The 27,685-nt window shown below is 37.8% G+C and overlaps 1 protein-coding gene across 1 annotated transcript in view; it reads left to right on the plus strand.

Annotated features, from left to right (window-relative positions):
• Positions 1–27,685, plus strand: part of LOC134748715 (protein groucho-like) — an 86,618-nt gene that overhangs the window by 14,221 nt on the left and 44,712 nt on the right. Inside the window, exons 2-4 of the mRNA XM_063683486.1 lie at positions 3,617–3,714; positions 5,495–5,558; positions 6,339–6,383. Coding sequence (XP_063539556.1) covers positions 3,617–3,714; positions 5,495–5,558; positions 6,339–6,383 — 207 coding nt within the window. The remainder of the gene's footprint in view (positions 1–3,616; positions 3,715–5,494; positions 5,559–6,338; positions 6,384–27,685) is intronic.

Here is a 27,685-nt window from a genome sequence, read left to right on the forward strand (position 1 = left end):
TTCCCTCTCATACACTACCAGCAGCACGTTGAGCGAGTGTTACCCCTGACTCTTTGCACCCAGAAGCATTCCAGGTGTTCCAGGTCTTGAGCTGTGTCCATCGTACACTACACACTACCAGCGGCATGTTGAGCGAGTGTTACCCCTGACCCTTTGCACCCAGCAGCACGTCAGGTGTTCCAGGTCTTGAGTTTTCCCCATCATACTCTACCAGCGGCACGTTTAGCGAGTGTTACCCCTGACCCTTTGCACCCAGAAGCACTCCAGGTGTTCCAGGTCTTGAGCAGTATTCATCGTACAACCAACCACACGTTGAGCGAGTGTTAGAAGAGTGGAGAAGAGAAGAGGATGACTTTGGAAATAAAAATTATTATCACCCTTCCCAACGATTAAGACTATCTCCATAATATCAAATTCCATCCAAATCGGTTTTATTGGATCCCATACAAATTTCCATTACCCCCCCCCCCCCCGTTTCTGGGGTAAAGCCTATCCTATGTCCTTCCCCAGGACTCAAACTATGTCCATACCTCATTTCATCTTAATCGGTTCAGCGTTTATTGATTCCCCATACAAATTTCCACCCCCTTAAAGGGTGAGTTCTTGAATAAAAAGTATTCTATGTCCTTCCCCGGGATTCAAAGTATCTGTATACCAAATTTCAACAAAAGGCTAGTTTCCCCTCTGGGTTGGAACGTTGGAAAGTCAGATCGCAGTCGCTTTCGTAAAAACTAGTGCCTACGCCAATTCTTGGGATTAGTTGCCAAGCGGACCCCAGCAGACTTCCATGAGCCGTGGCAAAAAGGCTGGGATAACGCGAGTAAGATGATTATATATATATAAGATATTGCCTTAGTGCAAATCATTATCATCATGCTATATAATTTGTATGTATTATATGAATACATAGGTAAATTGTTAAGAGTAATAAACGTTTATATCAAATTTACCGAAAGTTTTATTTTAACCTAATTAAAGTTATAAAGTGACGCATAATTGAAATGTTATGTTATAATGTATTTTGACTCTAGTTCCCTTTGAGCATTTATGTTTTATTCCATTAGTGGAAACTGTTTTGGCTCATGTATTAGTCATAATATCTATATCCTGTATTATTGTAAGCTGTTTGTTTCCCAATAAAAAAAAATAAAAAAAAATGTTGCGAAAGTATCAATATTGTTTAGGCGGTCGCGTTATTTCAAGCAGCGGCCGGCGTTCGGTTACTGTGTAAAAGTCGTATCTTCGCGCGTTTTCAAATCGACTACGGGCTCTTAATAATCAACTTCAAGTATATTATTATTTAGTCGATGTGGCCTTGTTCAGTTACGCGTTTGTACTTACAATTTGTCCTCTAATTTGTTTGTAAAACTTATGAAAGTGGCTACATTAACTATGGATGAAGTCGTTTCTTGTGAAGGGAAGGGATGTGTCCACGTATTACTCAACGAAGACAACTTTTGACACGGCTTTTGTATTCTCAGATAAGTCAATCGCATAAGAGAAAATTCTGTACGGCCGTTTACAAGGGATTGTTGTTTTACTTCAATTAAAGCGTAAATAATTAGTGTGACAGAGAAAAATGCCTGCAACTTGCAAACTTCGGTGTTCGCGGTAGGCCCTGATATGTTTGTAAAATTATATCTAGTAGTAGTATGAGTATGCCCTGTGCGCTTTCGGCTTGCCTTACTCCAAAACTCTAGGCACGCCACTGATGATTTAGCCCAGAATTTTGAATTCAGAGAATTATAAACATTATATGATAGCTTAAATAATATTATTAATATTAAATTAACAATAAACACATACATATATACAAGAAAGTAAATTACGTTGACCGCGTAGACGTGAGTAAATATGTCAATGTCAAAACTGGTAGTTCGCTAAGGATTTCGATAGGTAATTTACCGTTTACTCATACGTTTGATATTTAGTTCTTTAGGTGACACCTAGAGGCGCTGTACAATACTCCGATATAATTCTTGCTCTGTTTTTTAGTATAACTTAGAAAGGGATAGCATCGTTTGCAGTGGAGTGAAGTTGGGCACATAATACGTAAACCGACGTAAATATGTGACGTACGGCGCGTTTATTCACTTAAAGTAAGTGAAATTTACTCTGGCAACTGATGGTAGAGGTACAGATAAATCGAAAGGGTTGTTTCCGAAGTATTAAATTACAACGTAAATGTTAACGAAACATTGTAATTACTGATAAGTACACAACCACAGGGTATCCTGGAACTTCTAATTAAATTAAACATCGAGTACGCCCGTAATCAATTTGTTAATCTGGTAAGGTAAACGTGTTGGGTTGGAATAAACTAGCCTTCGATCGGCCCACGTGTTATGTGAATTTCTAATTATAATCGAGTGTGTACACGACCTTAGAACGCTAATAGAAACTCGGGTTTAACGCGTACAATACAATGTCTCGCGTCACATGTCTCGGCTCCGATATCGTGTCAAACTCGCTATGATATGAAGTACCTATCCTGATATTTTATATAAGCTGATCATTTAATTAATTTAAATATTATGTAACAACTGAATACCTAATGCCTAATTAAATTGATATGTAATATTTAGAATATTATAAATAAATGACTATGACTATGAACGCTGGCGCCGCCTCGCTACCGACTCGGATTTATTTTTTCCTTTTATAATGCCATGTCTGTAATGTAACTGTCGATTTGTTTTATTCTCCGATCGTGAGAAGTGTACATGGATAAATAATTGCACGCCGAGAGAAACAGAATATAATTGCCGCGCGAAGTGAAATGAAAACAAATAGCACCTTCTTTTATAGATCGTTCTCGTAAAATTAAAACAAGTAGCTCGGGGCCGTCGTCACGAGTACATTAAGTGCTGATAACGGTAAACGACTGCTATATTATCAGTGTCCCCATAAAATATTGATGGGGATTATAAATATCACGACATTAACGAAGTGATGGAGGAAAAGGCGGTGCGGCCGTGCGGCGTGCTGGCGGCTGGCGGGCAGGCGGGCTCACCGCAGCCACATTCACTAAATTCCCGGCATTTTCCCAGAGCCGATTGTCCGCAGCTCCATTTACAACGTCTACACGCTGCGCCAGTTCCTTTTACGCTTTTATTTACGCTCCTTTTATTATTTTTAAAGTCCGTTTGTTCGGCGTCGGCTCGCAGCGGTTATTTATTTTTTGCCGCCCGCCCGGCCTCCCGGCGACCGTGTGTTGTGTCTCTCGCTTTATTTTTATTTTCGTGCTTCTTATTATGGAGCTAGTTTTTTATTTTGTTTTTACTTTATTACGTGCTCGCGTGTTCGCGTTACTTTATTTGTGTTAAGAGGCGAGCGATGTTTTTTTTTATTAAAGCGAGGCTCACACCGAATTATGGTCATTAAAGGATAATTTGTATAACGATAATTTGGGATGCGTGTAATTTTTGTTCGTGATAGGAATGTTTTTTCGAGGCTGTGATTGATGAGATGACTTGGTGTGTCTACTTATGCGTTTAACTTAAACTTGGCTGTGATTGTCAACTTGGTTGTCATTAAAAGAAGGCCTATTAGCTTTAGTAAGGCCTTCCGTGATTCCGGGTTAATTATTTTTGTAATGTAAAATGTTCTTTTGCAGGGTCCCCCCCAGCCCGGGCAACCCATCAAGTTCACGGTGGGGGAGTCCTGCGACCGGATTAAGGAAGAGTTCAACTTCCTTCAGGCGCAATATCACAAGTTAGTATTTATATTTACTCTTCGTAAGCTATTGAAGTCGACGTCACATATCTGGTTGTACAAACATTGATAGAGGACTGTTAGCCTATGAGTGATATACTGATGTGCAATAACGTTCTGAGAATTTACGAAACCGGTTTACATTCAATGGATTATAAATAACGACACAAATTTAAAAAAATATTGTTTTCCTTTATGTACTAATTCAATGAAAAAGTTTTAGCCACAGAAATCTAATAAAATCATTATCTTTCAAATCCATCGATGTAACTGAATTCCGAGGCCTAAATCTAATTGCCCTCCACCAATCTTCCCTCCGCATACGAGCTGCCTGCTTAAGAGCAGGAGCTCGTAAATGTCATAATTCCACAGAAAATACTGTAATTAATCAACTGAACACTCCATGGCTGTGACTTGCAACTTTACACTATAACTACTCGCACGAACGTAACACATACCGACGTGCATAATTATATTTCAATTCGCCGTCGGCGGGCTATTATGGCGGCAAAAAACCAACATGATTATTAAAGTAATGCTTTGTTCGCATCTGGCGATAGCGCGATACGACGCTAATCATTGTAATTAAGACTCCTTGCTCGAAATATTATGCTTAATGTGGAATTAATTTACACGTGTGATCTCTGTGAGAATTTATAGCAAATATGAAGCAGTGTTACATGCATAGTCCCATTCATAAGCAACAAATTGTCATTTTTAGCGGACAATTATCTTTTGTATGTTAGTTCAAGTATTTTTAGGCATTTTCGTTACAGTGTTGTTGAAGAAATCACTTTCAATTTCATGTTCATCTCAATTTAAATTATGAGTGTGAGGATACATTTGTGTTGATATTTAATTAACTCAACTACGATGGAACAAAAATGTACGCTAATTTTACGTATGCGAACAAACAGTCAATATTGTTAGTTTTACGAATGATATATGTACTTTTTACTCATCCCTAATTCCCGTAGGACCCTAATACCTACTTTATACACACTAGCGACAACTATATCACTTAAGTATCAGAGGGTAAAAAATCTCAACAGAGATTATCTCGGAATCCCCGTCAACAGAGATCCAGCTACCTGCCTCACAAAACCTCCCTTCGCTACATTTTATTTTATTTTATTTTATTGTCTAGCAAAAAGAATTATCTATTTGTTTACATTGAATTTCAGACATAAAAAATAACGATCACGTTACAATATGGACTAGAACATAAAACAGGTGGTAAAGAGCTTACGCAAGATAAACTATGTATAGTTTATTCCATTGATCTTAATATATGTAAACAAAGAACCACGTGACTTGGTTATTAGGCCAATGAGCTCCACCATTTTGTTTCTGTGGAATCGTTATTCCACAGAAACAAAATGGTGCAGCTTATTGGCCGTAAGATTGAGTCACGTGGTTTATGTTTATTGAAATAATCCAAACATCACAATTTTTATGTAATCTCTACAAGCTAATGGAATAGTTATAGTTACCATTACCTAATTTGGAAAAACCTCTTGTTATAAATTTATAATTAATTAAACTTTTTTTTTAAATTGCAAACTATGTTTGCAAGACGTTTCCCTCTTATCTGAAACTGATTGAAATACTTATAGATACTTAACAATCGAATAACTTAAAGAGAAAAGAGGACGGCCGTTTCTCCATACAAACGTAGTCTCACACACGTTAAATATGAATTTAAATAATAGACTGTTTTGATAAGCAGCTATAAATCGTAATCGTTCATCTGTTTACTATAAACATCTGTTTGTTCCAGTTTAAAATTAGAATGCGAAAAGCTGGCTAGTGAAAAAATTGAAATTCAAAGGCATTATGTTATGGTGAGTTGACTGCTAATTTTTCTTCCCTTGCATTTGAACGAATCGCACTACAAAATTAAAGTGCATTAAATTAAAGACTTATCTGTTCCAAAACTAATCTCTGCAACCCCCGACCGAGAGCTTACAGTTATTTCATGCTCTTTCGATTTTGAGTAGCGAAGCGTTCCACATAAAATACCCAGTAGGTACTCTAGTAGAGCATATGCAGGAAAGCTCGAGATGTTTATCAAATGATACATCATTGTTTTGTCATTGAAGTTTAAATTATTGTCCCCTTCGTCACCCGCATGCCCGTCAATATTGCTCCATCGGATTCGACCGTCCATTTTGTCACCCTCTTATGATTTATATGGAGATTATTATCGTCCCTCTCAATACCCAAAAAATATATGGGAGTTATAGCAAACATGCATTGAAGAACAATTTATTGAGACGTAGGTATGCTAAGAATAAGTAATTGTAGCACCTGTAATTTAAATATAAAAGTTTTTGGCATTCGTTAATCCTCAAATGTTCGTTCCATTCTGTTATGAATCACGATTAAGTGTTGCCAAATCGTTGGCAATTTATTTTAATACGCTTGAGAGGAAATTTTTGTCAGTATTTTTATATGTCGGGAACACTTCTGGCGGCGGTCCAATCTGCGCCGCGGATGTTTAGTCACTCGGCTCCTATAATTTGAGGAACTTATCTGTGCCAAATGCTTCCCGTGTCACAGCTCGGACGTTTAACATTTTTAACACTTGTAATCGAATCTGTTAATCTATATTTATGTTTCAGTACTATGAAATGTCTTACGGCCTCAATGTGGAAATGCACAAGCAGGTATGTGTTATTTTCGTATTTTATTTTAGTTTTATGCAAACACGCGGTGGCGGTGCGTACTTGCGATTATTATTTGTGCACAGCGAGAGAATAAATAATGTCAGTCATGCCCCTTGCATGTGATGACTAGCCTCGCTATTTGTTTCCACAGGAAAACCTCTGAACTGATCTAACACCTTTAGATAGTAACAGTCTTGCGTCTCGGTTTCAAATCGATTACGTCAAGAAGAAGATTGTGATTGTGAATGCGCCACAATGAATCCGATGTTGATTATTCTTTATCACAGTCAGATTATTCTTGTTTTTGTGTTGCGAGACTACTAGACATATGCAACTATTACATTCCCGTATTTTATAATGAATATCAGAGTAAAAGGCAATTTAATAATCAAATATTTAGTTAAATATGACGGATCAAAGTTCAAAAGCTGCGAGTTAAGGCAAGCGTTAAACCGCACCGCGACCGCGTCCGGTGTACTGAGAGCTTTAACGATAATGTTGCTACATTCCATAATTTAAACATAAATGTAACATGAAAAACACAGACCTGTAACAAATTTCTAAAGTAAAATAGTGTGTTATTGCGCTGCTTGTTTGTTGGACACATGTTGTTTGACGGCGCTCCCGGCGTTAGGGCGGGCCGGCGTTGACATTTCGGTTTTTAAATTAACAAACGTTTTCCGCTGAGCGCTCCGTTATTTTAACTGTCCTGCTGACTTTTTCTTTCAACTAATAATAATTGATAGTAGAAATAATAATTTGTCGAACAATTGATGGCGGTTAGGCATTTGTGTTGTGACGCCATTTATTCGAATGCATTATTATCAGCGAGGGACGCTCCCCCAAGCGAGACTAAAGTGGAGACAATATATCTGTGAGTTACGAGGTGCTTGCGACCATTCACGGGAAAGGGATTCCAGGGTTGCTTAAGTTATAACTGAAATACATATTATACTACGTATCTTTACCATTTCTAACTTATGATTATCATTCATCAATGATGACATTGATGACAGTTCATCTATAAATATTAAAATAATTTTGACTTCATTTCATTTTTTTTTTTCTATAACAATATGATATTGTGTTCCAAAAATACACTTAAACCAACAAAAAAAAGTACAGATAAGTAATTACGTAAAAAAAGTACGACTAAATGTAACCTATATGTATAATAATCGCGAAATATAATAGAGATGCAACGGATAGTTGTTTGGACGGATACCGGATGTTCGGCGGGCCTGACCATCGGCCGAATATTCGGTATCCAGCCGCCGAATATTCGGCCGGCGGAACTATACCTATACATTTCGGTCTTTCAGGTGCGCATTGTGCAGATTTTGATTTGACCTGTTTCGTAGTGAACGTTCGCGCGGACTCGTTTCTAGGTCCGAAATGAGTAAGTACGATTATGACCGTGACTGTTAATTCTTAAATCCTATTTGTTTACTCCGAAATCAAGCAGTTACTATCCGGTATCCGGCCGGATAGTAAGTCACTGTCAAGTATCCGGCCAGATATTAAAATAAGGCCCGGATACCGGATTTTAGTAACCAAATATCCGGTGCATCTCTAAAAAATAACATTAAATTAATTTATTTCCAGACATTTCAGACCTGACTTAACGCTTAATTAACTCGAGTTGAAACTCTTTATCTCGATCCAAAAAAATATCAATATAAAGATTTAACTACTTTTTAAGTGTTGGTAATTACAGTCGTTCTTTCTCAATTTGTTTAATTCTTTTGATATGTTCTAAGGCTCGAGGCATTTGAATAGTCTCACGAGTAATCCTGCATATTTGTAGCAACCCTAACCGCAGTTACAATAGCTATCGCAACGAATGGATATTATGCAGGGGTTCCTCAACCCTCGGGGCCAGGGGCGATCCGTAGGGGCTCCGTGGTAATCTGTTGATTTTACGCTCGGCCGGCCGACACGCTCCGACCCCGCTTTTTAATAATAACCGTACTTTAACACGTCCTCCAGACGGAACCAAAGCCAATTTACGCAGATTCCATGACAAATATGAAACGGCTGTGATTTAGTTACACATGGTTTCATAGGTAAGGCGCCATTCATTTATTACGTAAGACGAATTTTGCCAGATTTTGACCCCCTCCCGACCCCATGTAAGAATAAATATGAATAATCCGACCCCGTCTTAATAAATGCATGGCGCATAAGAAAGTTTAATCTTAATTTTTCTTGGTAAGACAATTTTGTACTTTGTTTACGGTTAACTATTAAGACAATTGATAAATATAAATCCGCTTCTTTTCTGTATTCTTTGTATTGTTTCCTGTAATGAGGTGTGCAATAAAGAGTGTGCATATAAATATAACCTAATTTGTAGAAAATATTATGCAGAAACTTTGGTTCGAAGTAATTATAATGCTATTTGTACAGATATTCGAGATACGAGCAAAAATCTGAAAAAAGGTACCTTCAACCCCCTCCTACACCCTCAGCTCAACCCCCACCCCCGAGGACTTTTAGTATGTTCATCTAGACACCACAAGGTGTAACTATACCAATTTTCAAAACTACACGAATTATTTCCGCAGATTTGTTTAATTTTCTTGTATATAAAAAATCTCTTCTATATAAAAAACATGCCGCTTAAAAAATCAAGAGATTCATATCAAAACCAGAAACTAAGACCTGTTTGAAACATAAACCAACGCTGTCAGTGCGTGAATATTTGCCGAGGGTCCGGTGTGCCCCGGCGTAAGGGTTCTTATTTGCAATGTCAAAAGGGCTTATGTAAGAGGAATCACTAATGTTGATACGCCTTTCCAGCCGAGGGGCACTGTTGTTTGCTCCGGACAGATGGCTCACTAGTTCAACGCTTCAATGCGCTATTTAGCGTTCACTGTTCATTGTAATGGATTATTACATTAGCACTCAGCCCGCTCAGTCGAGCGATTAGAAAGAACCGTACCCCTTCAAGCTTTTATAGCGAGCGTAATCGCACAACAAGGAATGTTTTCTTTTTTGCCCGCCTTTGTGTTTGCCATAGCGTGACCGTGCCGGATTAAGCACTCAATGAAGTTAGAAGTTCGAAGCGAGGTTTCGATCCAAGGTCGGAGATCTTCCTCATAATAACGCTGAGTGTAATTTTGTCGCGTCTAAGTCGCGTTTTAGCGCGGCGCGGTCAGTTCCCGCGGTCGTGCATGCCCGGCGTGACCGCGTCTAACGCGCGTTTTCCGCTCTTTCTGACGACGACTAATTGCTTAGATTTTCTTTTGTTAGTCGCGGGGCTAGAGCACCGCGACCGTGCCGAATCGCACCTACTTACGCCGTGAATTGATTGTTTCGTCTTTGTGTAGCTGTATCGACACGGAGAGTTATTGTTCCGCGCCGCGAGACATTATTCATGCCGACTGACTTTCACGCTTTTGATTATTGCAACAGTTTCTATGTTTATATTTTAGTACGTAGCGAATACTAGGTACTAGTAATATTATTTCAGTATTATTTTACTACATAGATTAGAACAATTGATAAGGTGTTCCGAATGTATATATGTTATCGAACCGCTATTTTTATTACCATGGTTTATTCATCGATAAAGTTTATATGCTGATAAAATACTCAGTCAATAGTTTAATGACCATTAAAGGAAGAAATCGAGTGTCAACGATTGCGATAACAAGTTAGGGTTGTCGAAAACGGTCGGGAACTCAGGATCGGAGGTGTTACCCCTTCGCCCTAGTGCACACATTCGCCACCCTTTACTGACACTCGCTCGTTACGCCCACTGCCCAGCATCTACTTTAGGTATAAATACGAGCAGCTCTTCGAGCGAAGCTATTGTAACAACAGTACCTATGAAACATGCTAGAATTTAAAATTTCCCAGCCCAACGCTCTTAATATTTACAGCATCAGATTCCATCTCAGGTACTCAATGTGGTAGTCTTACCTACTTATACTGTGAAATATTAAATCGTTTCAGAACGTTCAAAGAGCTCGTAAAAAATAACATAAATCTTCCCTCCGACGACGCAGTCAGGTTCGGTATAATTCAATAATTTACTGGTTATTTCGATTCCATACGCCCTCACCCTCGAGTTGAAATTATTCATAAGCGGGCGGAGGATTGTTTGCCGTTGCATTAGGGTGCACCCGGTCATTGATAAAGCTACTGTTTGCGCGCAACCCTATTATCTCTAATGGGTTATTATTGTAAAGTGGACTCTATTTCATGCTTCGCAAGGTGGTATTTGCACTAACTAAAACCGTATGAGATATGAGGTTTTAAGGAATGAATGGGGCTGCACGTGCGATGTTTATAATGAATAACTAGGGCTGTTGAGCGTACCCTGTAATCCCGTTTGTTTTTCTGCCACGCTCTATTATTATCAACAACAAGCAAGAGACCGGTAGGTACTATACCTACAATACTGATTGTGAATAGGATTAACTTTATCTACTTTGATAACGGATAAGAGACATGATCCAATATCATTAGCTATTCAATTTTAATTCCAATCATATCTAAAGGGGCCCACTGACTATCAGTCCGCCGGACGATATGGGCCTGACAGTTAGAACAAAAATTTGACAGTTCCGAACAACTAACAGGCCGATATCGTCCGGCGGACTGATAGTCAGTGGGCCCCTTAACAACAGTATCTAAGGTATATATGATACTAGCTGTTGCCCGCGATTTCGTATGCGTGGATTTATTTCCCAAAACACTTTCAACCCCTTTATAACCTTATTAGGAGCTGAATTTTCGAAAGCACTAAATTTATTTTTCGTACTTTCGAACGTCTTCCTAGTAATTTCAAGTCCCTACTCAAATCGTTCCCGTTATAAACGTTTAACTCCTTTTTAACCCTAGTAGGGGATGAATTTTTAAAAACGCTGAAATCACTTTTCTCGTATTTTATGAAAATGTCTCATTACGGAGTTTCAAGTTCCTAACTTAATATAAAACATGATCCCCATACAAACTTTCATCCCCTTTTTAACCTACGGAATGAATTTCCAAAAACGCTGAGATTACTTTCCTTTTGTTTTAATATAATATCTTTTCACGAAGTTTCACGTTCCTAGCTTAAAATAAAACTTTCTCGATACAAATGTTCATCCCCTTTTTAGCCCCCTTAGGGGGTGAATTTCCAATAATGCTGAAATTATTTTTCTCCTATTTTAATATAATACGGCTCTGCATTGATGAATCAGTCAGTCAGTTACACACGTATTGATATATAAATATAGATAGATTTAACAACAATCAATTATTCTTATCTCTATTACAATGTCGTATATAGGTCTATTTACAATTTACTCGTATCTTTGGATGTAAAGTACACCTATACAGGTATACATTTACTACTCGAGTAGAACATTTAAATGGGTTTACAATCCGCAAAAATATTGTTAGTAACGGGTGGCAGCGTTCTTTACCGAAAAGTGAGCTGTGGAGTGTGAAGTTCTCACGTCGCAGCGCAGACAGTCGTCAAGGGCCCACATAATGGGCGCTATCGTCCCATCTACAATCGGATACAGCGTTGTGAATTGTTTAAACGAACGCAACAACTCACAATGAACGCTCACTCGTACGTCGCCCCCCGCTTTAAAAGCGAAATTATCTCTCCATCTACAGGGTGCGTGCGCGGCAGATGGCGCTTGCAATAAAACCACTAAACGCGATATCGCTCGCTGCTCGCTGCCCCTCGCTTTATTATTTGTTCGGGGAGCCAAATTAAAGGATTTACAGTAACCCCTCGTAGCGACCCTCGCTCGCCAACAATCACCTCTGTATTAAGTCTAATTGTGTTTTCAAATTCGGCCCCTATAATATTAGGGGAAGCGATGCGCGCCATGTGAAAAAATAGGGCGTTTTCGCCCCACCGGCTTTATTAAATTCGCTCATACAGCGTGCTCTCGAACGGCTATTAGTATTCGTTATTTGCGACATGACATTTGTCAGGAAAGAATGAACAAATTACTCGAACGGTGCCCGTGTAATGTGGTGAAACACTCGTGACTGGTAAATATAGCTTTATTGCTAGTCCAAATCACGCAATGAGTCGACGTAATAACAGAATCGTGTACTCAAAGCGCTCTCTAATAACAGTCGATTATCTGAGGTTCTCGTTCATTACTGTCGATATCAATCTCGTGATTGTTCTTAATTTAATTTGACTTATTAAAAGGTTTAGAGGACATTCTGTAGATTATTGCCTCCCGCAGTCGCTGCACGTTTAACGTCATTCTAGTCGTTTATTTATTGCCCCTCGCCGGCGGCGACGGTGCGAAACTAATTACATTGAATACGGCCCTGCTCCGCGGGCGCCTTAATTGCACTGATTGAGACACGGATATTGATTTCGAAACAGTTTGTTGATGCCAGCTCCAGTACAGTGGACGGAGATATATCATCATCTATACTCGGAACCGTATTGTCAATGGCGCAAGGGCGTGTTCGGGTGATTTTGACCGTCTACTCGAGTGTCGGATGCATACTCAGCCGTGGCCGGGCGTGAAACGGCCCTCATGAATAATGTACGCCTTGTTCGCTCCTTGACTTTTCATTTAAAACAGACGATTTCTATTCGCCTCGTATTCTGCGCCTATGACTCACTCATTTTTCATTCTGTGGAATAGCCCGTAAAACTGCAGCTCGCGCGGTGTAAGAATTTTAACAAGCGGCATTTCATTTACCTACTTACATACTAATCGTGTTCGCAAACTCTAATTCCCACATAATAAAGTCTGGTCCCATAATTGCTAATGTAAAATTAAGCCATTTGACTAATAAAGTCCACTCTTTAAACACAGTTATAAAACCGAGAGCGCCTTAACAAACTGGTTTTATCACTTAAGATGCTCGATTTTTTTTAATACCACGTCGGTGGCAATCAAGCATACGGCCCGTCTGATGGTAAGCAGTTACCGTAGCCTATGGACGCCTGCAACACCGCTATTAAGAATGTTTTATTAATAAATTTTACCTGTTCCCTGAAGCTTGAAAGTAGATAAAGAGATAAGCTAAGGAGCTTCACTTCAGTAAATTAATTGTGAAGGTTCGCACGAATTGTATCATTAAACCTCGTTTACATATCATGGAAACAGTAACAGTTGTACGGCGGTGGGACACACTCTATACAAATAGAATGAAACAATGCAAACAGGGCGAAGGGGTTACTACAAACATAGGGGGTGGCGACCCTCGGGGTGAACCCCTCACTGACAGTTGCTCAAAATACTGCGGAATTAAACTTTCATTTTATGACTATTACTGAGAGTGTATACAATGGAATTACTAATGAAAATGTTGCTGATACAGATAAGATTTACCTAAGGAGAAGGCGTGAATACCAACAATTCAATCAAGAGATTAATATGCAATTATTTTTTATTGATCATTCACATTACTGCTAATTGATTGAATTAATTCTTTCCTCTTTGAATGCTAACATTGCTAACTAGCCAGCTTTAAGATATGATTTGGCACTGACGAGTGATTATGATTAATTTAATGTGCAAAAAATAAGTCCAAAGTATTTAGTGTATTAATCCTCTTTGATAATTCATGGTTTTGTACGTTCACATTTTGGAACAGGTATTAGTATAGGTACGCGTGTAAAAGGACCGGTTATCTTGTAGTGATAAAAGAAGGACTGCGAGTGCGAAGTTAGCGGAACTGAATTCGAATCCGAGTAAGGCCAAATACCTATAATGGTTTATGAGCATGTTACTTTGCATTTAAATTGTTTTTTTTTTTAAATATAAATACGTCTTCTCATGTTTCTTGGAGAACTGTTAGCATTAACATTAACTGTATCGACTAGTAGAATAAAATAGCGTGTTTATTTTTTGGAAATTTTTTGTCGGTTCGACAAGCGAATTAAAGAAATCTTTGAATGCAGTTTTGTTTCTTTTTAAATATAAAAGATCGTTTCCTTTAAGTAAAATGAGCTAACTTAAGGTTTTAAGACACTTTCCCTCCAGGGCCCATAATTTTTTCCACACTGTATGGTGATCAACATATATACGCCTGCTAATAGCCTCAGGAAATGATCGTACGTGCAATAATCGCATTTGCGACGCCTGTGACATGTGCAGTGTGCACGCCGCAGCCACAGTGTGCATTACTTATGACTCCAATCGATGCAGTCGTCTGCGGTTGCACGATGCATAATTGCGCATGCTAATTACTCAAACTATCCCCATACCAAATTTCATTTAAATCGGCTTTGCGGTTTAAGCGTGAAGAGGTAACAGATATACAGACTGAATTACGCATTTTATAATATTAGTAGGTATGTAACGGACAGGTTGGACAGGTATGATAATATGCGAGCTGTAAATTAAATAACAACTCTAGACTTTAGATAAGTTGTCATGAACATAAAATTGAGTGGATTTTGAAATCTCCAGTAAAATACGTCAAGTCGTGATGTAGCAGCTTTATATTTTTTTATAAACAGTTTTATCTGACGTCTACTTACCTATATATTTAAATGATCAGTACTTTATCAAACGTAAGTACCTACTCGTATTATCGTTATCAATATGTCGAGGCACTAGAGGGTAGAAGAGTGTAGACACACTTGTTCTTGTAGGTCCAATTAGTTTGGTCTTAAAGGTACTGAGTCAACAAAAAAATCTGTTAGGATAAAATAAACTTGTAAATTATTAAGATCTCACGTTCCCAATGCATCTCCACAATTTCACAATAAAACGCGATCTGGTTTGTTTGCATTACACGACAAAAGAATACTTGTATACATTTTTGGCGTGTATTTGCTTAGCTGGTACAATTTTCCCTGGTGCCGGTATCAGCCACGTGTTTCCGGTCCGATAGCGATCGCCGCGCCGGAAGACGGACGTGGACCTACTGCCGAATTTACGCTGCTTGTTTAAATTAATTATTATATAATTAAATTTAAGCCATTCATATGTTGAAGGACATTTACTTAGTATGGGAATGGCTCTTCCATTTCGCTGAAGAGCTAAGCGTGTAAGGCATAGGAGACTTAAAAAACTGTTAATTTCATAACTTTGGTATTTATATTAAAGGGGCTTAAAATTTATTGCACTCAAGCAAACTTACTTTAACCAAGGATTACACTTTAAGTCGGCTTAACATTTGGTATGTTTTAACAGCCAAAATAAGAATAAGAATACTGCATCGCATCTACAAATATGTACATATATAGTAAAAATATATAAAAAGTCTTCACAAATTGGTTTATGTATATTGGACAACCTGTAGAGATCACACACTTTAATTCATTTAGAAACATATTGATCTCGCATTGTGTAACCCGAAACCAAAAATTCGTTACAATTTATTTATACTATACACGCCCTGCTTATTTATTACCAAACTGATAAGAACTTATGAAGGTTGCCCTCAATTTCGTTTTTAATTGCCTCCAGACCAGAATAATGCTTCTTTCAGAATAAAGCTAAATATAAGGTGTTATCAACAACATAAAGAGCGCGATAACTATAGGAATGTTTGCAAGGGTTATCCAACATTGAACTGTTAATCAATCTTTGTGTATATTTTAACAAGTTGTTAATAAGCAATATTGTACCTATAAATAGAAATAACACACTACATATATTTTTTCATGTATATTTAATTATTTATGAAGGCCGGCTAAGATTAATTATTATTCTCAGCCAAAATATGTACAAGAAAAGCCCAAAGTTAAATATTTTAAACTAAAGGATTAATTATTTCTCTACTCACGCGAGTTATCTTGCACATTGTATCAGTTTTTTCGCTCGAGATGTGTAATGAAGATTTATTGTATTGTAATATAGTTATGTATTTGTTATGGCATAGGAAATAGGTCATAACATAACCGGATTCTATTTATAAATCTTATGTAGGTACAAAACCTATGTAACCGCAAAAGTTATTAACAAATAGGTACATTAACCGATAAGTTTCTGGTCAGAGTTCACGTTGAACTTTGGAACTCATAATCATGGTTGTATAACTTGTATAACACCTTGCTAGCTGCTCATAAGTAAATACGCGATACTTATGCTAGTCATGCTTAATTCTCAGTATAGTTTAAGGCACATTTCTCTTTTTAATTGCATTCTAAAGTTAACATAACTTATTATTACTTAAAGCATAATAATTTAGTCGAACACTAAACATAATCCTTTATGAAAGACTCAACATTCTGCTGTTTATAACATACATATTTACTAACACAGTTACAAGGCATTCGCGTGTGGCGCCACATGTCCCTACAAACAACTGAAATAAAACCATTTACCGGCCAAACCAGAACTTTAGCTATCCTTTTTACTCACGCACAGCACACACTACTGTGGGATGTTAGAAAAGGACAGTCTGTGTCCTGAATGGGCTGGAACGTGCCCACTAATGACTAATTCATGGAGCTAATGAATCGCTCGGCAACTATGTCGGAATTTAACGTACTTATGCTGCCCTCACGGACCTAATTGTAATTATAGCACCGTTGTTTTGACCAAGAAATTGAATTTTACTTCAAACTAGATTGTACTTGATAAACTTGTTTCAATTTTTTTCTTGCTTAGTTATTTAGGTACAACTTAGTATGAGAAACGTACTTTTCTTAGTTAGTCTTTTAAGTTCGAAAATATTCTCTAAAATCACATATCTAAAGTAAAAGAATCATACTCCTCTAAGAACACATGAGCACCGAATAATTAATAATACATTATTGTCGAGGCTCGGAAGTAGCTCCTTGCTGGCTGAGGATTCGTTTTAAATGGACGACCTTGGGAGTCCGTTTAATTGAATCCGAAGCCAGCAAGTTGCCTTCCGGCCGAGTCATATATAGTGCTTTTCTCAAAAATGGCGCAATAAATGCAAATATAATAGAAATATTTTACAGAAGCGACGTTCTTATGTATATATTTTCACAGAAAAAAGTAAAAAGATTTGCTTTGCCGCCGTTTTGTTTTTTTAATTAAAAAAGGAAGTGTATTTTTCTGCTGAAAATACGCCAACCTATTTGAGACACCTAAATAGTCGCGGTACCGATATTATAATAATAAGTACCGATCATCTGTTTGGCCGTTTAATGAACCTATGCCTTCATTTGATATGGCCACTTCAGCTTTTAAAAAGTTTGGAACTCGACAAATAATGGAATTTATATGCAACATTGCAGTCCCGAAATCGAGACTGCAATGTTTTTAACTTTTTAATTTTTTGACTGACCATAAACTACGCACTTCGCGACCTACTTTTTAACCGGCAACTTCGACTTTGCCGTCCATTTTTGAGAAAAAATATTTACCGTTTAGAAATATTTATGGTCCCGCTTTTGTAATTTGACTCGTACAAACGCAAAAATTAAAACAATTTTTACAATCATTCCTTCACACATCACGTTTAAATGAGTGAAAGTACGCTTAGTTTAAACAAATAGGTAAAGAAGTCTTATATTAGAACAGGGGCCGACCGCGGCGGCGGGCAGCGGCGGTCGGCCGCGGCGTGCGGGCCGTGCGGTCGCGGTCGCCCGACCTCCTAGCGGCGAATAAATAAGCCCGGCTTTGAACCTGAATTTATTTAATTGTTGTAATTAAAACATTTACGTACCGCTACTGAGTGATGTAACATTATTTGATGTAAAACGAATAGGAACACTTTTGTATAATCTCTCTTAGTAAACCTAGGTGTGACATGATATTTAAGCGGGGCACGACTCAAATTTTTACCGGATATTTAAAGTTTTTTTTAATAAAATGTTTCTTATAGATGCACAATAAAATTGTTTACTTTTGCATTTTTTAATATCTACAGTATGGTTAATTAAGAATATGTATTTTATATACATATGTATAAATAACAATTGTCTCGCGTGTAAAGTTCTTTACGAGTACATGATCATAATCATAATCATAATATTTATTAATAATATAAATTACATGTCACATTTTATACAGTGTATAAAGATTATATTTAAGTATGAACTTTCGCTACATAATGATCTTACATCTACCTAAGTTCCTAATTTAAAGAACTCTTTATGGTCGTAGAACGCTTGCTCGATTAACCATTTCTTTAATTTGTTTTTAAATACTGCTACGCTATTAGCAACTACTATTGAGTGCTACGATATCTGTAAAATCATTAGGTAACTGTAACCCTTTTTTTTTGTAAATACACGAACACTTAGTATTAGTACCTATATCGTTATCTTCCAGTCTACCTTTACTTAAGTCTGGAACAGACTACATACTACGTATATGTGTATAAAAGTATCAACATATTCTCTAGCATTCATTCGCATTCGTTATCTGTAGTGTAGTGCAGCATTCCGCACACAGGTACAGTCGGCAACGAGTGAGCAAACAGCGCAGCGTAAACGGGCTTCGTAAACTATCCTGACAATCCTCCGCAATCCGCAAGGGCGTTGCTTCGTCCAAACTTGTGCACGTTATATTCCTTATTTATTTTCATTTCATACCTTCAACAGCAGTAGGATACTCATATACCTACAAAATAAAAAAATATTTATATTCAATTCTTTATTGCAGATCATTTTACATTTAAGTTATTAAAATTACATTAAAACACACACACGCACACAATTATATTAACAATAAATAGGGACACTTAAAAATGCCGACCACAAATGTTTAAGAATTGGAATTTCCAAATTCTCGGCTGGTGTGAACTTTAACAAATGTTGGAGCCCTGGTCTTAGAAATGAACCACATAAGCATCATGTTCTAGATAAAACAAAGGGAATAATCCACCGGAGATCCGGCTTCTCAACCCAAAGAGATAACAAACAATGGGGCAATCGTTCTCTGTAAACAGGCCCTGTCCAAGTTACAGCATCGCGGCAGTCCTTGCTGCATCATATAAAACAACATCAGTACACGTCTAAGAAAACCTGTATACTTATATAGATATTTGCTGCTATTGCACTGTGCCGGATATTGCGATCGTATTTTTATGAGATTTCTGGTACAATTGCGTTTTGTAAAAGTACTATTACATATATGAAAAATCATATGATTTTAAAGAAAATTCTGCAATGCTTCAGCTACTACTTGGAAGCTTATTTTTTTTAGTTTTTAAGTAGAAATATGTTAGATATTGGCAGAATTGAACCCCTCCGCCAGTACAGACGAGCTAGCAAACAGGAGAGAGCAAACGGTCTCCGTAAACAAGCCGGCGTAGATGCAGCACTTGGGTACATATTTAACTGCACGGTTCCCTCCTTACGAGTAGCTCTCCGTTCGCAATACCTACTGAGAGTAAGATTTTAAAGAAGTCTTAAAAGTATCATTGAAACTAAGTAAGTCAGACCCAATAAAGTCATGACAGGTGTTCATTAAAATAGAAAAATTACACATAGTCCTAATCTCAAATCTCAAGAACTTCCCTCGATATGTAATGGAACCCAAAGGAATGAAAAGTAGGAATATATCAGTTTAACTACTTAACCAGAGTATGATTATTTTCCTTTAATAATCCTTTTCCATATTTGGTCTCGGGTGTTTTTTCCCATAAAATAATTAAATGTATATGTGAAGCTTGTAGGTATTAATTAATTAAAGTGGTATTAAAATCTATGTATACCCTTATCGTAATAATACTAGCTTTGCTCCAAAACCTCCTTTATTAATACACTAAACCCAATGCCTGTTCAAGCAAATAAGCCGATATCAGTTTAGCCATCGTTCAAAAATAATCGGATAGCCCAGATATAGTTATCCAAAATACAGTGCCTAGGATTTAGCATAATCAGGTAATCAATATCATGCAGGACTCGATAAAACGATATCTGTTCTAGAAGTCAGATGATCTACAAATATAACTGTAGAACTTAGTCGTGTAACATTGATGGATCGTGGGCTTAAGTGTTGAAGATATAGATAAAAGCTGTGCTGAGAATGTTCTTATAACTGTTACCCTAATAAAAAATAATGAAAACCTCTTCATATATCACTTGAAACTTTCTTAATTGATGATAACAGTCATTAACACATTTATAATGTTAAACTCATTATGTTGCGGTAGCATCCGCGCCCATAAAATAAATAATTTGTAGCCGCCGAGTCCACGTGGACTGCAGCAAGATAAACGCTGTAGCGATTTAATGTACATGTTTTGATATAAAATTATCTCGATATTGATGTTATTATCCAAAATAAGCGGTTGATATCTGACGTTTTATAGCTGACTACGGTTCGCTGAGCCGTCGCTGTGAAATAAAAATATAATCGATACTCGTCCGCGCGGCACTAATTCGATACCTGTGAGCGTTCGATTTTAATAGCATTTTTTGGAACTATATTCGCTTCCATTCGCTTGATATTTCGCAGTTTTATTTTATAATAGTTACCTGCCTGAAACAAATGTTTTGAAATCGTAGTTTTTCGTTCGTAGGTACAATGAAATGCCGATTCAAAACATTGCATATTTAGTGTCGAATCGTCAGCCGTCAGATTATCGACGACTTTCAATGTTGCATAATAATCGATGAACTCGTATAATCAGGGTGGAGCTATGTATTTCAATTTGTTTATTTGCTCGTGGTTAATTACTGCTATTATGTTACAGAATAGTGGTGTATTAGTTGTCGCACGCTATTGTGTTCTTGTAACTATGTACTTACGTACACAAATTCTCGTGTCAAGCGATCGGAGCCCGCGGCGCCGGAAACGCGAGTCATTACAAGCGGCTCGTTAATGTCGGCAAAAAACCATGTACTGCGCTGATTGGTTACTACCGCTGCTTGTGAAACTATCTAGTGTTAAACTCTTCAATTGGTCAATTCAGCATCGAGGAATTCGCGCGCACTACATTTAAAACGCTTTTAATTTCTAATCGTTTGCGCCTTAAAATGCCTTCATTTGCTTATGCAAAGTCACCATCGCTTCTTAAACAAACATCAGACCGCTTCAGAAATTCCAGTAATCAACTTCGGTTCGGTATACGCGCACTTGTAATAAGTGCCGAGTCAAAAAGGCTTTACGCTTTAGCGAAAAGCAAGATACACAATGGGCAATAAACGTTTGGCAGGACCTAAACAAACAGGGGTAGCTAGGAAGCTGGCTCTTTGTTTGGCGAGAAACATTCAAGTCAACACGAGGGTACATGTAAGTACATGCACCTCGGACGCGGACTACTCGTATTGTAACATTTGTAACTAAATGCCGCAGCAGCCATGTTTGCGTTGCTCGACGCACGCAACATCAAGCTATAGAGTGTAATAAAATGACAATCGCATAAACCGATCCACGGAATCGATGCCACTCGCGTGCGGAGTCGCGTGTAGAGCGACCGTTTTCGTTGCTTTCAATCCTTGAATAAACTTAATGATTTGTCATCAGTCGTAGAACAACTCCGAGTTATCGTGTGAGAACCCAATTAAAAGTGTTACGAAAGAGGATATAATATTATAGAGCGGTACTGTCGTAGTAAATTTTGTAACCACAGTAAATTCACAGCCATCTATCGACACACTTTAAAACTACAAATGAAGATTTATAAAAATACGATAAAATGTATTTAAATATGGATAAATGTTTTTTTTAATTTGCATTAATTATTTTTATGATTTTGACCCATGTTTTTTCACTGATATGCGTTAAAATTGTTAAATAACAAACGAAACCGTCAACGCCCTATATACGTGAGGAGCCCAAAGGTACTGGCGCCATCTGATCGAGAGTCAAACTTTCGTGATTTTCGAGGCACGTTTTTTCCTTAGACTGTAAGACTGTACTGTCGATCAGATGGCGCCAGTACCTTTGGGCTCCTCTCGTATAGAGGGCGTTGACGGTTTCGTTTGTTATTTAACAATTTTAACGCATATCAGTGAAAGAACATGGGTCTACTGTAAGACTGTATCCATCTATTACGGAGTTATCTATCTTTGGTGTTACGGTTGAATGTTCGCAAAAACTTGCAATCGTTTATTAATAGGATAAGATAAAGCAACCTGCTTGCTGTTTAATCGCCATTTTATTGGGCTCAGTGAATTAAGTTACGTATTGCAGACTCTTTAAGTGGCAATTAAACGCTACTGTCCATAATTTTAATTTTGCAAGTAACTGCAGGGCATTATCACCAGTATTGACATTTTGTTTTGTGTCGAAATAATTATGTATTAAATATATAACTGAAAGTGATGTTAATGATTGACAGCGGCACTTGTTTGTCGCTCGATGGATCGCAATTACATCTATCTGATCTGATCACGGCGACACCGTATACCGAGATAACGACGTGCCCGATCACTACCGCCTCTAGTCCGCTTTTGAACAAACTTGTCCTACATAATTACACACTTTGCGTTAATGAATATCGACGGCGAGCGCAGGCGCGATCCGGTTCTCCAAGTATCGGGGCGTTCGAACACCAATTATTTTAAGTAATTTATAATGCTGTCCTCCAGTCAGTGGCACTTTACTCGTGATAAATTGACTACATGTGTTCCCTGCATGCTATTTTTCAAACTTCATGTTACCGTAAACTTCGAAAACGGTGTAAACATAATTAGCAGAGTAGTTAAGACCATTAAAATGTAAGGTGCAATTAGAAAGCTAACTACCCGCGAGGACAGTGGGCAGGAATATGTACTTTACATTATTGATGTGCGCCATCCAGCCACTAATGTACCGCGACAGGCTCTGTTTAAACAATTATTGCTGAGCGAATGCGATACGAATCGATGATAATGTTGGCCTCTGTCTGCTGCAATAATAGCCCATTTATCGACTCGACTGCCATTTCGTTGGAGGAATTATTTATTACCGCGCCATAAGAGCGACCGCGTCGTGGCTTTTAATACAATAGTGGCCTTTACGAGACTCCTTTGTTTAATGAAGTGTAGAAACTTCGCCGCGAAGATAACGTGCATGAAATAATTTATGAAACGATGCCGCGAGGCGTAATCAAGGATGCGACCACAGTTTACTGGGAAGCGTCCAGTTTAATTTCGTAAAACAATCGCGGCAAAAGTTTATCGGGCGAAGTGGTCGGGACTGTAGAAGTGCGAGCTACCTTGTTTCTTGCCCGGCTACCGAGGTGTGGACATCGCGCTAACATAAAAAAGACAACATAATTTATGTACTTAACTACTAACGTTCTAGCACTGGCGTCCGCGTATTCCCGCACCGTGTGTGAGGTCGACATTCGTTCCAGGAGGGAAGACAATAAATTGCACCACGTGGCGCGGCCGCGCCTCCATTTGGGTCAGCCTCGCCGTATGTGTTGCACTCGATTGCATTCGCAAGATAAGCGCGACTTCTTGAGAATTTGCATTACAATTTCAACCACTGTAAGTACGTGTTAAGTATTAATGCTCACGCCGAGCACTATCAGTTTACTATTAGTAAATGTGTTCTGTTATGTTGACAGTGACAGTAAAACTGTGGTAAACTTTTTTAATTTCCCAAGTGACTCCTGCTCTCGTGTTAAGAGCCGCCGTGCGCGACTCCGATTAATTTAGATATGGAGGTTTAAATGGAGGGTAGTGCGGGGACAAATGAAGCGTCACCGCAGGCAAGATGCAGTGCCAGATTAAAAGCTCAACCGACTAAACCACGTGAAAATCGCGCAAAAAGAGGAGTCACGGGCGGCATTAGCGGATGAGTGTCGGAGCCATTAGTGCAGCCCTCCCCGCCCCCCGGCGCCCGCTCACCCTGAAACCCAACGTTCCTCTTTTATTTCTCGCGCGGGATGAACTCCTTAATGACAAACCGTACTATATCTTTTGTGGAGAGCTCGCAAAAGTACGTATTTTTGCGGCTCTTTTGTACGCCCGCTTTTATTTCGCCGCTCGTGGTTGCCGGTCTAGCTATAATTATGTACCTACGTGCCAGTGCAAATGGTACGAGATTTTTCGACTTGTAAAGTCAATGAAATGTTTTAATACGGAGGTTCTTTGTTCGTGTGTATTCGACGGCGTACGCACGGGCTGATATAATGGGAATGCAATTGGATTATGTATTGGTTTCGGTCGAAACCGAACCTACGAAGCCGTGAAATGTGGTCTCTATCACATTATCTACGTCTACGCATCATGGATGATCAGACTGGGGCCATTATGAGAGTAAATTTAACTTTTATTTATTTAGGTAATAAATTTCACTTTAAATTTATTGATATTGAAATTTACAGCAGTTTCCGTCTGGGATTTAAAAAAAAGTACATATGAAATAAAACTATGAAAACGGATTATGTCGCGTATATTGAATTTATAATACATCCCGACGTTTCGAACTCTTTACAGCGTTCGTGGTCAACGGGTGACTCCCGTCACCGTCTTTACAGCGTTCGAAACGTCGGGATGTATTATAAATTCAATATACGCGATATAATCCGTTTTCATAGTTTTATTTCATGAGTAACTATCGCGGTAACCGAAGACAATAAAAAGTACATAATTAAAAAACGGTATGTAATCGTCGCTATTCTTCATTAACCGATCGCATGTTAAATTGATATAATCTGTTTAATTTGCCTTCCAGAAACGCAATATAAAGCAAGATAAATAAATTAAATGAGTTCTCACGGTCTGAAAAGCTATGCTCATTAATGCGGACACGATGTTGCTCAGCGAGTCATCGGGAGGGAATGAAAATGTAATTTGCGGTAATTCGGGTTGTGTCGCCGCGCGCCGCCGCCGCCCGCCGGCCGAGCGTCGCGGTTACACCGCCAATACATATTATTTACACTATTTTAACACTCAATTCATACATTGCAATAATATGAATTTAATGGATCGTCGTTACCTTTTTAGACTTATTATACATATTTGTCATTAAAGATCGGAGATGCATGCTCAGCAAATCATCGTCGGTCATAATCAAATTATTTAACATTAAGTAGTACATATAACATATTAGGTATTCCTATAAAATGAAAATGTAAATTGTTTACCGCGATCGCCGCGTTTACACAGCCAACAAACACTATTAATACTTTGAAATAATATGCAAGCTTATTGCCCGTCGTTCTTTTTTTTTTCACAAAACCCAAACATCAAGATCATTTATCCTTCTATTTCGCTCAATTCAACACACACAAACACCATAGACACAACACACACACACACACCTGCTGTTTACAATTAAATAGTAATAATGTGCCTTGATGTAATTTCTTTACTAATTACTAAATCTAAATTGTGATATATCTTGTATAGATTAAACTTATATTTTTATTTAATACTGTAAGCTATATGTATTACTTAGTACAATGTCAAAACTTCAGCGTAGGAATATGTTAATTAAAAATTGGAATTGTCTCAACTGACTCCACAAGACAGGCCTAGCCTAGTGTGGACATCATAGGTTGATAAAACAATATGTATACTTTTTGGTTAATAAACTAATTTTTTTATTAACTTAAATAGGACCTCGAATGGAATACTTACGTAAGAGCAGGAACTATGTAAGTATGTACAGTCAGCTGCAGACAAAAATGACCCCCCCCCCCCCTGCATAGAAGTTTGTATGCAAAGGTGCTAAGCGAAATAGTATTGCTGACTGTACATGTACAGATGCAAGGCGATGACGAGACGCTAGGAACTACAGATATTTGCAAACGAGTCTTGCGCTTTATGTTGCTGTGCCATTTGTGCGGTGCCGGCAGCCGACGACGCAGGATTGTTTAGCTTACTCCCCAACAAGATATAAATCCAAGAACATACTCCAGCCATACGTATATTAGGTACTATCTATTGTACATTTGGAATATACCTATACAATTTTTGACAAATAGATGCATAATTGCATATACATACATAACATACATGTGATACATGAAAAAAAATCTGATCAGACAGTCCTACGAAAGCCACTTAATTTATACGTTTGTATATATATATGTATATATATTTTTTTATAATACATATTGACATAAGAAAAGAAAGTTGTTAGCAAAACCTTTTTCAGATTTTCACGTAGTCAGTTACACATTTTCACTGAGCCTTATCTAAATTAACAATATAGAACGTCTGAAATTAAAAGTTAGATCAAACTAAAATAGTTTTAATTTAATATCGACATATGAAATATATGAATACAAATGCTCCAGCGGCAGCGATACTTGATCATGATCATACCTACTGTACATTATTAATATTATTATATACGGTTTTTGCTTTTGCATTACACTACAAATAGGTAGGCAGGACATGAAAATAAAGTTCTCACAGTCCGAAAGTAAAAATAATTATTCTGTAAGATAATTGGCATAAGACAAGAAAATTGTTGGCGAAATATTTTTGGCGTTTAAGTAAGTATAATCGGTTATCGGTTTTATAATCGGTTTAATTATTTTACGTACTGTATTCATGAACCTTATCTAAATCAACAACAAAGAACTTGTCTGAAATTATAAAAAGTTAGGCCCAAGCTAGAAGTGTTAATTTAATATCGACAGTTATTAATTATGATTTTAGTTTTTAATAAACTTGCAGTAACTCAGTTTATACTTTATATTACGTATTCTAGTTATACGTATACTCATTTCAATACAGCCTTATTTCTATAACTACGAGTAGCTAGTACCTAAACAAACTTCGTTCGCATACGTTCTTATTATACAATCATCGAAGTTCATAAAGAGAAGCAGTTCCGAGCAGTAACAAGGCAGGGTTGCGACAAACAGTCCGACTATTTAGCCGAGCGGAATTGAAGTGCAATTTGTGGTGCGGCGACACCCGCTGAGCGAGCGCCGCCCTTTATGCAGCGCTGCTCTCGTGCGCTGCAGCGGAGCGTGCGGTCCTTGCCATGCCGAATGGGGCTGTTATTCCGAACCTAGGAACCTCGACTCGGACTGACTCGCATTGTTTTGAGACTTGTGTCACAAGCACGCGCCATATAGTTATAACTATGTTTGACACAACAGAGTAATAGCGTTTGTCTGGACGACTAAAGAGGTCTAAGAACTCTTAAGTTCCCCAGGGAGTGAAAATGCAGGTTCAAATCTTTCTAGGTCAAATATATATGTTTTCATTGAGTTTGTTTCAAAGTGCAGTATTCCAATGAATATATATAGTAGGTAAAATACGGTTTTAGCTTAAACCCGTTAACTATTCTGGTTTTAGTGAACAGTCATTATGCGCTCAGTAAGTAATGGAAATACAAAGTTGCTATTCACAAATTTTCACCTCACGCGTCATGCGACCATTCTAAAAAGTGTGATTTCTAAAACTTATAGTTGTTGTAATTCGTGATCAAGTATATTCTAGGGAAGATGTCACAGATGTGACAAAATGTTTTGTGAATTAAACGCAGCGAGCACTGCTAACGAACGTCTGTTTCAGAGAAAAACACATATAGTAAAAT

This window comes from Cydia strobilella, chromosome 17 (assembly GCF_947568885.1).
Source record: "Cydia strobilella chromosome 17, ilCydStro3.1, whole genome shotgun sequence".
Lineage (NCBI taxonomy): Eukaryota > Metazoa > Arthropoda > Insecta > Lepidoptera > Tortricidae > Cydia > Cydia strobilella.